This window comes from Pelodiscus sinensis, chromosome 3 (assembly GCF_049634645.1).
Source record: "Pelodiscus sinensis isolate JC-2024 chromosome 3, ASM4963464v1, whole genome shotgun sequence".
In the NCBI taxonomy this organism is placed as follows: domain Eukaryota; kingdom Metazoa; phylum Chordata; order Testudines; family Trionychidae; genus Pelodiscus; species Pelodiscus sinensis.
In genome coordinates, this window is record NC_134713.1 from 78172551 (window position 1) to 78185519 (window position 12969).

At 44.3% G+C, this 12969-nt stretch overlaps 1 protein-coding gene across 2 annotated transcripts in view; it reads left to right on the forward strand.

The window, feature by feature from the left end:
• The window catches only part of FIG4 (FIG4 phosphoinositide 5-phosphatase), a 101210-nt gene that overhangs the window by 28041 nt on the left and 60200 nt on the right, over positions 1-12969 (forward strand). For both annotated transcript variants that reach the window (XM_075923979.1, XM_075923980.1), the window contains exons 7-10: positions 898-1026; positions 4851-4951; positions 9808-9970; positions 11233-11330. In XM_075923979.1, coding sequence (XP_075780094.1) covers positions 898-1026; positions 4851-4951; positions 9808-9970; positions 11233-11330 — 491 coding nt within the window. The remainder of the gene's footprint in view (positions 1-897; positions 1027-4850; positions 4952-9807; positions 9971-11232; positions 11331-12969) is intronic.

Sequence of the window (12969 nt, forward strand, 5' to 3'; positions counted from 1 at the left end):
ACAATCCAACTAAAATATCTGAAACTAGTCTTTGGATAAAGAGCAGCTGACTCAGGTTGAACTCAGACAAGATGAAGGTGATGGAAAGGAGAAGTGATTTAAAGATGTGACCAAGACATTGTCTTCACCTTTCACTGATAGCAAACAGTATCCATTTGTCAGTGATTTGAAACCTCGGGGTCCTGTTTGACTCCTCTCTAGACTTAGACGACCAGGTAGCAGTAGTTTCCTAAAATGTCATATTTCACTTCCAGCTATTTAGGAAACTTTGTCCTTTTCTCCCAAAGACCTGGCTACAGTGATTCATGCATTTATCACCAGCTAACTTAGTTACTGTAGATCACTATACCTGAAATTGAAAGTGAAGACAATGTACGAGCTCCAGTTGGTGCAAATGCAGCTGCCTGCTTTTTATATGGCTTAGGCCACCATGAGCATGTAGGACCTGGGTATATCAAGTAAATCCAGAGTCTGAACATTTTTAAAAATGTTGTATAATCTTCCTCACCAAGAATGCCATTCTTCATAAGTGCAGAGTTCAAACATAATTTTTATTCCAAGTCCATCTCTTCTCTCCCCCCCCCCCGCAAGTCACCAAGGATGTTCTCCCACATTATAGGGAGAGATTATAGTGACTCCCATGCAGTTCATTAGGGACTTTGTTGCTATTGGTTTTATGTGTAAAGCATTATTCATATACTACAATGATTGTAGCCATATAAAAATAAAAATTTAGCATGTACCTAAATCCATCTGTCTTTAGCAAAGTCCTGAAGCACATAATTAAGTGGTTTCCTAAATTGAAGCCAAGAATAATCAGTTGTTTAAAAATGAAATTATCAAAATGGTTGAGCTTTTTTAAATTATTGTTGATGTATTTTCATTTTCACTTCTTAGGTGTATTTGGGATTTGCAGTGGACCATATAAAAAGTATGTGTGGAATAGTCAGTTGCTGGACTCAGTAAAAAACATTGTTCATCATGACTGGCTGTTATATGTTATTCATGGATTCTGTGGACAGTCTAGTATCCTTTTTACTTAGAGAGCGCAAATATTGGTTTGTTGCATTTAAAATTTTTGTATATGAGAGCAATTCACTAGACAAAAGATTCATTACTCCACAAGTTATTCCTAAGTTCTGTTTAAAATGATTTTCACATGCATTGTCATTTGCATTATTGTGCCAGATTTTAAAAATAAGGATCTTAAAAAAGATATACATGGGAAATTCTTAACCCAAACACATATTTTACATTAAATCACTGTGTGGTGTGTGGCATAGTGGGGGTGCTGTCTGCTCTGTGACAGGGATCCCCCTGTGCTGTGACCGGAGATTCTCACTGACTCTCCCAAATGTGTATTAACCCAGACACCCAGGCTCAGCCTCCCAGGGAGGGAGACAAAGGAAGGTGGGCAGAGACCAGCACCTGGCTGGGGAGCAGGGCTGGAAGAGTTTTTTTTAGTTCCTGTCGGGAATCATGGAGGAAGCAGCCTAACCAAGGGCCTGGGATTTAGGGGCTCAGTCTCCCCCATCTCAAGGGGGGCTGAGACATCTTAGGCCTGGCCCTGTAACCAGATTACATCTATGCTGTGCTGTATCCTGGAAAAACAATAAACTCCCTCTATTCTACCGGCTGGTGGAGTCCGTCCGTGCCACTATGGGGGTGCAGGAGGCGGAGGAACCCCGACGCGACCTTACAGTGGTGTACGTTATATGGTGTTAGGGAGAAAAAATCAAGTTTCAATCTTGCAATCATTTCCATGCAGGCAGAGTGCTGTGCTAGTGTGGAGTTAATTACAGATTTGAATTCTAGAACACTCTGACAAACTCCTTTGGCAGCAGATGGAATTTATCAGGGAGTTCTGAAGGAAATAAAAAAATTGTGGTGGAGCTTAATTGTTGACAGAGAAGTGTGCTGAGATTACTGATAAAACATAGGGATTAATTTTCATTATTTTAGGATTGGATTTTCATATCACTGAGCCCTAAAACTGCTTCCACTGAAGTCAGAGATAAAACTATTACTGACTTCAGTGGGGCCAGAGTTAAATTGACAAGAGTAGGGTTACCAGGTAGCTTCAGAAAAAATACCGGTCACACTTGATTCAGGGGAGAAGGGGGCGGGGCGGGGACAGCAGGGCTGGCCGGAGGAAACTGGGGATGTGGAGGTGGCCAGTGGGAAGCTGGGCTGGTCAGGGGGAGTGGGGCTGGTCGGGAGAGGTTGGGGGGAGTGGGATGGGGAGAATTGGCCAGCAAGGAGCAGGGCTGACCCGGGCACATGCAGATCCCAGGGCTCTGCCTGACCCACGCATGGTCCCAACAAAGCATGAGTGAGTCCGGCTACAGCTCCACAATGTGCTTGGACAGCGCTCAGGAGCACCGACAGGGCTTCTCCTCCTCCCCAAGGAGTCACTCCTATGTCAGATGCAACCAGAGGCTCCCAGCACCAATCGTGCCCCAGCTCCAAGGCACTCCCCCCGCCCCTGCCAGGCTTCCATCGGGCACCCAGCTGGAAAACCAGAAAATACTGGACATTGCACGCGTCCGGTATTTTCTGAATTTTTTTTACTCGACAGAGGGCCCAAAAACCAGACTGTCCGGTTGAATACCGGACACCTGGCAACCCCAGACAAGAGTGCTTTTAAATATTCCCTTCTAAGGCTTTAAAAATATATCTACTGCAACATTATTGGAAAAAATATATCTGAGTCTTAACAACTTTATACACAAACTAACAGACTTACCCAGTGTTGCCTGGCTCCTTCAGGGCAGGGCCCTGGGACTGTGAGTGGAGGGGTGGGAGGCTGTGGGCGGGGTGCATGTGAGAGTGAGGGTTGGGGGTGAGGAGTGGCTCAGGGTGGGGGATCTCCCCCCATGCCTGCCAGGACCATGTTCTCTCCCCCCCTTGAGGCCACCAGAGGCTTATTCTCTCCCCCACACGCTCCTCCAGCCCACCAAAGGCCTGTTCTCCCCCACCCCCGGTCCTTCCTCAGCCTGTTAAGGGTCTGTTTCCTCCCCCAGAGACCCTCCCAATTTCCAGGAATCTTTTTTCTTCCCTCTCTCCAGCACTGGCTAAGAGCCAGAGTGGAAGAAACTTTGGGGCAAGGGTGTTCTGGGACGCAAGATGGCAGAGCCTCAGTCCTGCTGGCCGCTCCCTTCGTGCGGCTGCCCCAATAGACACTCTTCAGGATAGCTCTTTCTTGTAGACTTGTTGCTTCCGGTGGCAACTCTCATATTGTGGCCCTCTGAACAGCCGCCCCATCCCTTTGCATGTTATGGAAAACTGTCTTTTTTCTGGAGCTTGCATTGTCTTGTCACAACCAAACCCTAACTTTGCTTTAAGTTAGGAGAAGAGGAAGTTGTATATCAAATTTGTTGGCTCTACCTCTTACTGTTTAGAAAGAGTTCTTGAGCAGATTCACAGACAAAATATATAGATGATTAATATAAATATATATGTATATCATTTAAATGAACCGTACTTTCATCTTCTTAACAAATTATCTATCATATTACAGAGGGCTTATTTTAATCCATCATCTTTACCATATGCCATTAATATACAAGCCTATTCATGTCCAGGGCTGGCTCCTGTCACCCCGCATAGGCTGGAAGCTGGTTGGCAGCTTCCCTAGGCAGCGATCACAGCCAGCTCCCCTGGGAGCAATCCAGGACCAAACTCTTCTCCTGCAGCCCCAGGGCACCAGGGGCACTGTTCCCAGGGGGGAGGGAGGAGTCTCTCTTACCTGCCCCCCCAAGTGCTGGGCTTGGCAGGGGCTGGCCAGGCTGAGGATGCTGCCCTGGGAGAGGTTCCTGGGGAGCAGCGGGACTGGCTTTGCTGGAGATTCCCTCTCCTGGCTGCAGACCAGGCTCTGGGGACCTAGCAGCAGCCCCCAGAACCTGGCCTCAGAGTAACCACGAGCAGCAGCTGTGAGCTGCTTCGTGCTGTCGTGGCTGAGCCCAGCCCTTGCTCCCAGAACTCCTGCCTGCTGCTGCAGAGTCCTAGTGAGCAACCTGCTGCACTTCAGCCTCTGCCCTGGGCTTGGGTAGTGTCCCCCACATCTAGGCAGTGCCATGCAGAGAAGCTATCACAGCACTGGGCACAAGGAGAAGAGGCAATCCCAGGGAGAGGGGAAGGGGAGTTTCTGGGCAGACTGGGCCTTGCTCCAGAGTCCCGCCGAGCCAATCATCAAGGCATGGGCGAGGCCTGGCAGTGTGCAGGCTGGTGGTTGGGAACCACTGAGGTAAAGCAACCAAAGATTAAGAGTAGATTAATTCAATTCCTGGCAAAGTATTACACTGAGGTCAAATTACCACTACTTCTATAGTAGATTTCTATGGCTTTTACCTAATCTGATTACTGCAGTTGTTGTATGTGAACTGCTTTCCAGAGAAATCATTGGAGGATAACCCATATATATGATTAGGAGTTTCAGAGGTGACAGAGACTCCTTCTGGGGTCTTAGATAAATCTAATAATAGCTCTGTCTCCACTGTTCCTTCTATAAACTGGAATTAATATTTATCTTCCTCCCTGAGGTGGTTGTGAAGATTAGTTGATTTATTATAAAGAGCTTTGAAAATGGAAAGCAGTATACAAATGATTTATTGAAAAGGGAATTAATGTCTCTCCCACCCATTAAAGAATTTTGAAAGAGTAAAAAAGTAATTATGCTCACCTGTATTGCTGGAGGTCTTAAAAATTATTTTTAAATCGTTTCCTTTCAGAAAAAAAGCAGAATGAAATATATTTTCTATGATTGGAGTATATTTTAATATTTGCCAGGACTAAAGTAAATGAAAGGTTTTGGAATCACAAAATGTATAAACCTTAACCTTAATTACAAGAATTGTTAATCTATGGACGTCCAGTGTATGTCACTCTGATAGCTAGAAGATCAAGCAAATTTGCTGGAACTCGATTTCTAAAAAGAGGAGCAAACTCTGAGGTAAAGTAAATTTCAACTTTCATTTTTAATTAAACTATATGAATGTCTTATATCATACCTTCTTTAATAAAGAGCAGGATTTCTTAAGGTTTGTGAAAAGCATTTAAGGTTTTGGTAACTTCTTTTTCGAGTGGTCCCCATGGATGCTCTACTGTAGGTGTTGGGCTCATCCCAGCACCACAGATCAGAGACTTTCAGTAGCCGTAGACAGCCGGGCTGTGCATGCGCGGTTAGTGTCTTGCACCATTCGCACCCTTTGATCGTCACACATGGCCTGGCTCCCGCCAGTTCCTCCCAATCATCCTTGCGCATAGATTGAGCTTCTCTTCCCTTCTCATCAGACCTCCTCTTTCCTGTAGATAGACAGTTAAATTTAGTTAGTTATTCACATGTAGTTTGTTTTTATAGTTCTAGTATTAAGGGGGAAAAAAACAACCCAAGAACCTGTTTCTTTTCCTGTTTGTGGCTTTGCTGCCCTCCCTGAGGTAGCGGCACCTTCACTCATTCGCTCTCTCTCTCTCACTCACACTCACACTCACAAAGTTATAGTGCGATGCCTGGGTCACCAGGTTTCAAAAAATGTGACATGAGGCGATGCCAGCCTCTGCTGACCACTCCACTTGTATACGATGTCTGGGGGAGGCCCATATCCCACAGAAGTGCGCACATTGCAGCAAGCTGATGGCCAGAGCTCACCGTAACAGAGAAATGTACTTAAGATGCTGCTATTTGATAAGTCACTTCAACTGTATGCTCCAAGAGCAACTTCTCAGTGGGAGGGACGCAGAGGCGGAGAGCTTCCTCTCACAATATAGCCGTGCTAAAAAAGAAAAGGGCGTCTCCCACTCACTCTTTGCCTCCTGAAGAGACCACCAGAATCAGCAGAGGAGACAGGCTGTGTACTTCTGGGCTCGTCCTGTGCTCCTCTGCTCCAGCTCCAGCCACAAAAGCCAAAAAAATGGTAGCTCCGGCATAGTCGCTGTTGTCACTGAAACCTTCATCGGCACTGGATGGCGGCTCCTGTCCATTACAGGCACTGGCAGGCCCGGCCCCACAAGAACAGCTGGCACCGATGACAGTGCTGCTGTCGGCACTGGAGCGCCCGGCACCAAGAGAGGAGTGATACGACACCGAGTCACTGGTTTCGGCACTGGTGCCATTGCTGGCACTGACGACGCTGCCCCAGGAGCAGCCAACATCATCACCGGGCACAACTGCATTGGCACTGGGGAAAGCCCTGGACCAGATGCGCATTGAGAGGAGTCCTATATCTCCTTCTCCTACTTTTCCGTTGGAGCCATCTCCCTTGCAGCACATGTATCGTCACCACAGCCCTAGAGATCACTACTATTCTCGGAGGAGGCCTCAATCTCCATACCGAGACTGCTCATGGTCTCATGACAGTCATTATTACAGGCACCAGTCATATTCCCCATCTTCCTCCTGTGGGTGATCACCACATTATTCTTACTCTCCGTTCGATCGTCTCACGTCAGTTACAGCAGACGGCATGATAGCGTCAGGTCACCATCTTGATTGGACCGATATTATGACCACCGTCATAGGTTGGCTTACTCTCCGCGCTGCTGCTGTCACTCACAGTCACATCAGTGATCTCCATGCTCTTACTGCTCCCCAGCCCATCAGTCTGCTCCAGTGGAACCGCAGAAGCAGCAGACACACCAACCAACCAACGCGCCCCCCCCCCCTCGCAGAGCACACTCATGGTGACTCAGCTCTCGGAGCTGGAAGAGGGTCAGTTATCGGAGGCAGATGATCAGCAACCAGAGTCACCAGTAGCAGACAGTTCCTTCTCTTCCCCTGATGAGGCGGTTTTCCTGGTGGATATGTCCCTGTGAGATGACTTGAAACAATTTCAAGAGCTTTTCAAGCGGTTGGCTCAGTCCCAAGAGGACCAATTGGCCAAAGTGCAGGCCAAACAATATCGATTGCTGAAAAACTTGCATCCTCAGCAAAGTTCAAAGATTGCTCTCCCCATTGATGAGGCCAATATGGAGGCTGCCGAAGACATCTGGCAGACCCTAGCTGCCATATCACCAACTAACAGGCAAGTGAACAAAAAATATTTTGTGCCCTCCAAAGGCCTCGAGTTCTTATTCAGTCATCCGCAACCAAACTCATTAGTGGTTGATGTAGCACAACAGCGAGCCAAGGCACCGCAGTACAAGACCATGACACCTGATTTTTAAAAAATTGGACATCTTTGACAGGAAGGTGTATTCATCAGCTACGCTCCTCCTGTGCATTGCAAATTATGCCGCTCTGTTATCAAATCACAACTTTGATAACTACTCCAACGTGGCAGATCTCTTGCAATATCTCCCGGATTCAAAGAAGTCACTTTTAAAATCTGTGGTGGTGCAAGAGGGTTATGCATCATTGCGAACAAGTTTGCAGATTGTCCTAGACGTGGCGGACACGGCCGTGTGAACAACCACAACAGCGATTGCGATGAGAAGATCATCCTGGCTTGCTTTGGCTGCAGTCCCTAAAGACCTCCCGTTTGAAAAGAAAAGGCTCTTTGCAGACAAAACGGATGATGTCCTCCATTTGGGGAAAGATTGTTGGATGACGCTTTGTACCCTTGGGATGTACACGCCTCCCTTTAGGTGCAAGAGGTACTACCCATATAAAAGAAGTAGGTACAATTACACTTTTCAGAGACCGCAACATCGAGTCTCGGATCAATTCCATTCAAAGTAGCGCTCACAACACAGAAACCCCCCGTCTCACCATACGACCAATCTGGTGGCCACAAAGCATTAGGTTTGACTTCTCGGTTGAGCGTATTCAACCAGTTCTTCCTACAGAGATGAAACATGTCACCTATCTCTTCCACCATCGCCTACGATCGTTCCAAGCTCAATGGACAGCTATAACATCAGACCAATGGGTGTTGCAACTAATGTCATCAGAGCTCTCCATCGCGTTCATGTCCATTCCACCCACAACTCCATCTTCTGCTTATGAGCAGGACTAAGCAAGAGATCCCAGGGCAATGTGTTCCTGATCTATTGGGACAAGCCCCTACACTACACCTTCCCACCCATCCCACTCATTCCCCGAATCCTATGCAAGATCCGGACGGACAGAACTCTGGTCGTCTTGATTGCTCCATTCTGGGCCAGGCAAACCTGGTTTCCATTCCTACACTTGATGTCCATAGCATGGTCTTATCATCTTCTGTCCCATCACAACATCCTCTTTCAGGACTGAGGCAAATTGCTTCATCCCTAACCCCACACTCTTTACCTACACACATGGCTACTATCTGGTTCCATGGAACAGAATCCTTGTGTTCAGAACAAGTGAGATCTGTCCTTCTGCAGAGTAGAAGACTATCAACCTGAGCCACTTATCTGCAGAAATGGAAGTGGTTCTCCTCGTGGTGTTAGCAGGCCCACATTGATCCTCCCAGCATACCACTCCATCATATTATTGACTACATATACCACCTTAAATCTGGAGGCTTTATTAATCTTCTCTGTCAAAGTACACCTCGCAGAAATAGCGGCCTTCCATGAACAGGTAGATGGATCGTCTGTCTTCGCACACCCCATAACAATGAGGTTCCTGAGAAGTCTCCAGAACACCTACCTTCCTCATAGAGTTCCACTCCCTTCCTGGGAATTGAACCCAGTTCTAGACTGTCTCATGAAACCTCCCTTCAAGCCCACAGCACTTGCCCACTCCGATTCCTACTAATGAAGGTGTTATTCTTGACAGCCTAGTGAGATAGGAGCCTTCATGGTTGGTCCATCATACACAGTCTTTACCAAGGGCACGATGACCTTTTGACTGCACCCAACATTTTTACCCAAGGTCAGCACAGCTTTCCATGTCAATGAGCCCATAGTACTACCAACATTTTTTTCCCACACCTCATGCATCTGCCAGGGACGTGATGGTCCATATCCTCAACATTTGCAGGGCTCTGTCCTTTTATATAGACAGGACACAGTCATTCTGGAGGTCCCCACACCTAATCATATCCATTGCAACACATTCAAAGGGCATATCAATTTCTGTGCAATATATCTCCAAATACAGAACATCATGTATACTGTGGTGCCATGCCCTCCACAACAAACTATTGACAGTTCCACCAAAGGCACAGTCCGCCCAAGTAACTTCCAAGGCTTTCCTACGCAACTTAAGAACATTTGTTGAGCTGCCACTTGGCCATCAAACCACACTTTTACCAGACACTACATCATAAAGCCTCAATTGGAAGCAGATATAGCAGTAGCTACTGCAGTCCTATCTCTAGTCACCAAGCAGTGACTGATTCCCACCATCCGTGTTGAGTACTGCTTTATAGTCACCAACAGTGGAGCACCCACAGGGACATCACATGAAGAAGAAAAGGAAGTTATTCACTTTATGCAGGAACAACTGTTCTTTGAGATATGTGTCTCTTTGGGTGCTCCATGACGCTCCTTTCCTCCCCTCTAATCAGAATCTTAATCACTCAGTCGGAGATGAGGAGGTCGGGCTGCGTGCACAGGGCACCAAAGCAAAAGCAGTGCGAGACGCTCTTCATGCATGTGCGGCCCACTGATAACTGCTTAAAAAAACCTTTGCTCTGTGGCTCTGAAGTGTCTCATCACCAACAATGGAGCACCCACGAGGTCACACACCTCAAAGAATAGTCGTTACTGCACAAGGTAAATTCCTTTTACATAACCAAACGCAGTCCTTGCTCGGGAGCTCTTGTGCTCTTACGATTTGACATCCCCTAATTTTAGTTTTAATTAATCCTGCCATTCACGGTTGTTGTTTCAGGATCTGTGAATACAGCTCTGAACTGTAATATATGTATTTTTTAATTTCAGGGGGATGTTGCTAATGAAGTTGAAACTGAACAAATACTTTGTGATGCTTCAGTGATGTCATTTTCTGCAGGGAGCTATTCTTCTTATGTTCAAGTTCGAGGCTCAGTCCCTCTCTACTGGTCTCAAGATATTTCAACTATGATGCCTAAGCCACCAATTACATGTATGTTCAATATATTCTTTGTGGTATCCTATGAAAAATAATGGGTTTTTCTTTTAAAAAAAATGCCAGAGAGAATTAGGTGAAGATTAATCTTGTAAAAAAATTTTTCTTCACTGTGAATCTACAATTAAAGATGGATCAGTATTGTTTTATAAACATTCTAGTTCATGAAAATGTTTATTAGTTAGCCACAAAAATTAGTTCCACCTTGAAATTGGGTTTGAGAAATAACATAACCAGATTTGGTGTCTTTTTAATGTTAAATTTTGTGCCTGCAACGGCCCATTATTGCTCCAGTGTGGCAATGCTTGTAGTTGAAGACTGTAGCTTTCTTTGTGCTCATGATTTTGTACCCAAACAGTTATTTATCAGTTTGTCTCCCTTGGGGACAACATTTTGGATGATGTCCTCGTCCTGTTGAAGCCAATTGAAAAAATCCATTTAGCTTTAATGGGGTCAACAGGTATTTTCCCTCTGTCTTCATTGGGACAACTCACATGCTCAGAGTTTAGAACATGTGTATTTTCGTTTCTGGATTGGGCTTGAGTTTGCTAGTCAGTACTCCCTGCCATTTGAATCACTGGCTAGCTTGCACAAGTGCTGGCCCAGTGGTACTTCTAAGAAAAATGTATCTGGATCCGGTACAGTGGGCATGTATAGGACAGAAATAGAACATATGTAATAGTGAAAAAAGAGGTTAGAGAAAAGGTAAGCAATAGTTTCTTTCTAACTATTTAATTTTTGGCAAACTACAACAAAAAAAATAAAGTCCTTTGCTTTTACCCTGTTGTTTCAATAATAATAGAGAGATGTGAGTTGTATTTCTCTTATAAAAAATAGGGAGTAAATCTTTTTATAAAAATGCATTGAAAGGAAAGATTGCAGAGAGGTAGCCATGTTAGTCTGTTTAATCAAAAATAACAAGGAGTCCAGTGAGACTTTAAAGACTGACAAATTTATTAGGGCATAAGCTTTTGTGGGCTACAACTGACTTATTCAGGTGCTGAAGAGAAAGGCAGAGGGTATCTGTTGCCACATTCCCATCTCTGTATCCTCCCCCTTCCCCACTTTGTTTCTTTTTCTCCAGCATCTGAGGAAGAGAGTTATAGCTCACAAAAGCTTATGCTGTAATACCCTAATAAATTTGTTAGTCTTTAAAGGGCCACCTGACTCCTTGTTTTTATTCAATGAAAAGTAACCATTTAGGATTTCAAAATATTTGATATTTTTTTTCCTGCATATATTTATTTACTTTGTTCCAGTGGACCAAGCAGATCCGTTTGCACACGTAGCTGCACTTCACTTTGATCAAATGCTTCAGAGGTTTGGCTCTCCCATTATCATTTTGAATCTTGTGAAGGTACAGTATTGTTCAGTTATAACTTGATGTGTGGCACAAATAAATAATAGAATACTAGAACTGGAAGAGACCTCGAGAGGTCATTGAGTCCAGTCCTCTGCCCTTACGGCAGAACCAAGCACTGTATAGCTCATCCCTATAGATGTCTATCCAACCTGCTCTTAAATATCTCCAGTGATGGAGATTCCACAACCTCTCTTGGCAATTTATTTCAGTGTTTAACCACCTTGACAGTTAGGAAGTTTTTCCTAATGTCCAACCTAAATCTCCCTTGCTGCAATGTAAGCCCATTGCTTTTTGTCCTATCATCAGAGGCCACGGAGAACAATTTTTCTCCCTTTTCCTTGTAAGATTCCTTGTAAGATACCTCTCTTTTAGATACTTGAAAACCACTATCATGTCCCCTCTCAGTCTTCTCTTTTTGAAATGAAACAAGCCCAATTCTTTCAGTCTTCCCTTATAGCTCATGTTTTCTAGAACTTTAATAATTTTTCTTTCTCTTTTCTGGACTTTCTCCATTCTCTCCACTTTTTTTTTGAAATGTGGTGCCCAGAACTGGGCACAATACTCCAACTGAGTCCTAATCAGCACAAAGTAGAGTGGAAGAATGACTTCTCGAGTTTTGCTCACAACACTCTTGTTAATACAGCCCAGAATCGTGTTTGCTTTTTTTGCAACAGTGCTTCATTGTTGACTCATATTTAGCTTGTGGTCCACTATGACCCCTGAATCTCTTTCAGCAGCACTTCTTCCTAGACAATCACTTCCCATTCTGTATGTGAAGCTGATTTTTCCTTCGTAAGTGTAGTACTTTGCACATGTTCTTATTAAAATTCATCCTATTTACCTCAGACCCTTTCTCTAGTTTGTCCAGATCATTTTAAATTTTGACCGTATCCTCCAAAGCGCTTGCAACCCCATCCCAGCTTGGTATCATCTGCAGACTTATAATCAATACACTTATAATTTGTTTAAAAAAAATTAATTATGCTGTTAATGCTACATTATGGTCTCATTAAAGCCAATGGGAATTTTACTGCTTAAAGCTGGTTCTGAAAATTGTGTTCTGCACTAAATATAGATTTAATACTAACACACATTTTCAAATTAATAAATCACAAGACTCCTTATAGCAAAGCTTGCGTGAACAAACAGGCAAAATTCCTTTTGTAGTGTTTTCACTCCCATCCATTGTTAAACCTGTTTCAATGTATCAGCTGTCCTTTTAACACAGGAGAACTGGATATGGTTCCCAAAGGAATTTTTCCATGCAATTTTGAAGCAATTAGAATGATTAAATTATATATTGAAACATGAGACTCCATTTCTTTTGAGTATAAATGTGTTAATCCCACCTCACAATGAGCCTACCAATGGAGGATCTTTTTTACTTGTTTCCCCTATCCTGGTGTAACTTACACTATAATTAGACTGCTAGTATAGTTTTTCAGAAATAAAATATCCTTAAAAATTATACATATCTTGCAGTACATACTTCATCTTTCCTCTCAGGCTGTTGGTATCACTCACTTTGAACAGCAATATTTGAGCGAACTGAATCTAGGCATTCTGATTCCAGTCCCCAGTACTATAATCAAAAGGCCATCTTTTCTTATTCCTGCTTCACTCTACTTGCCAC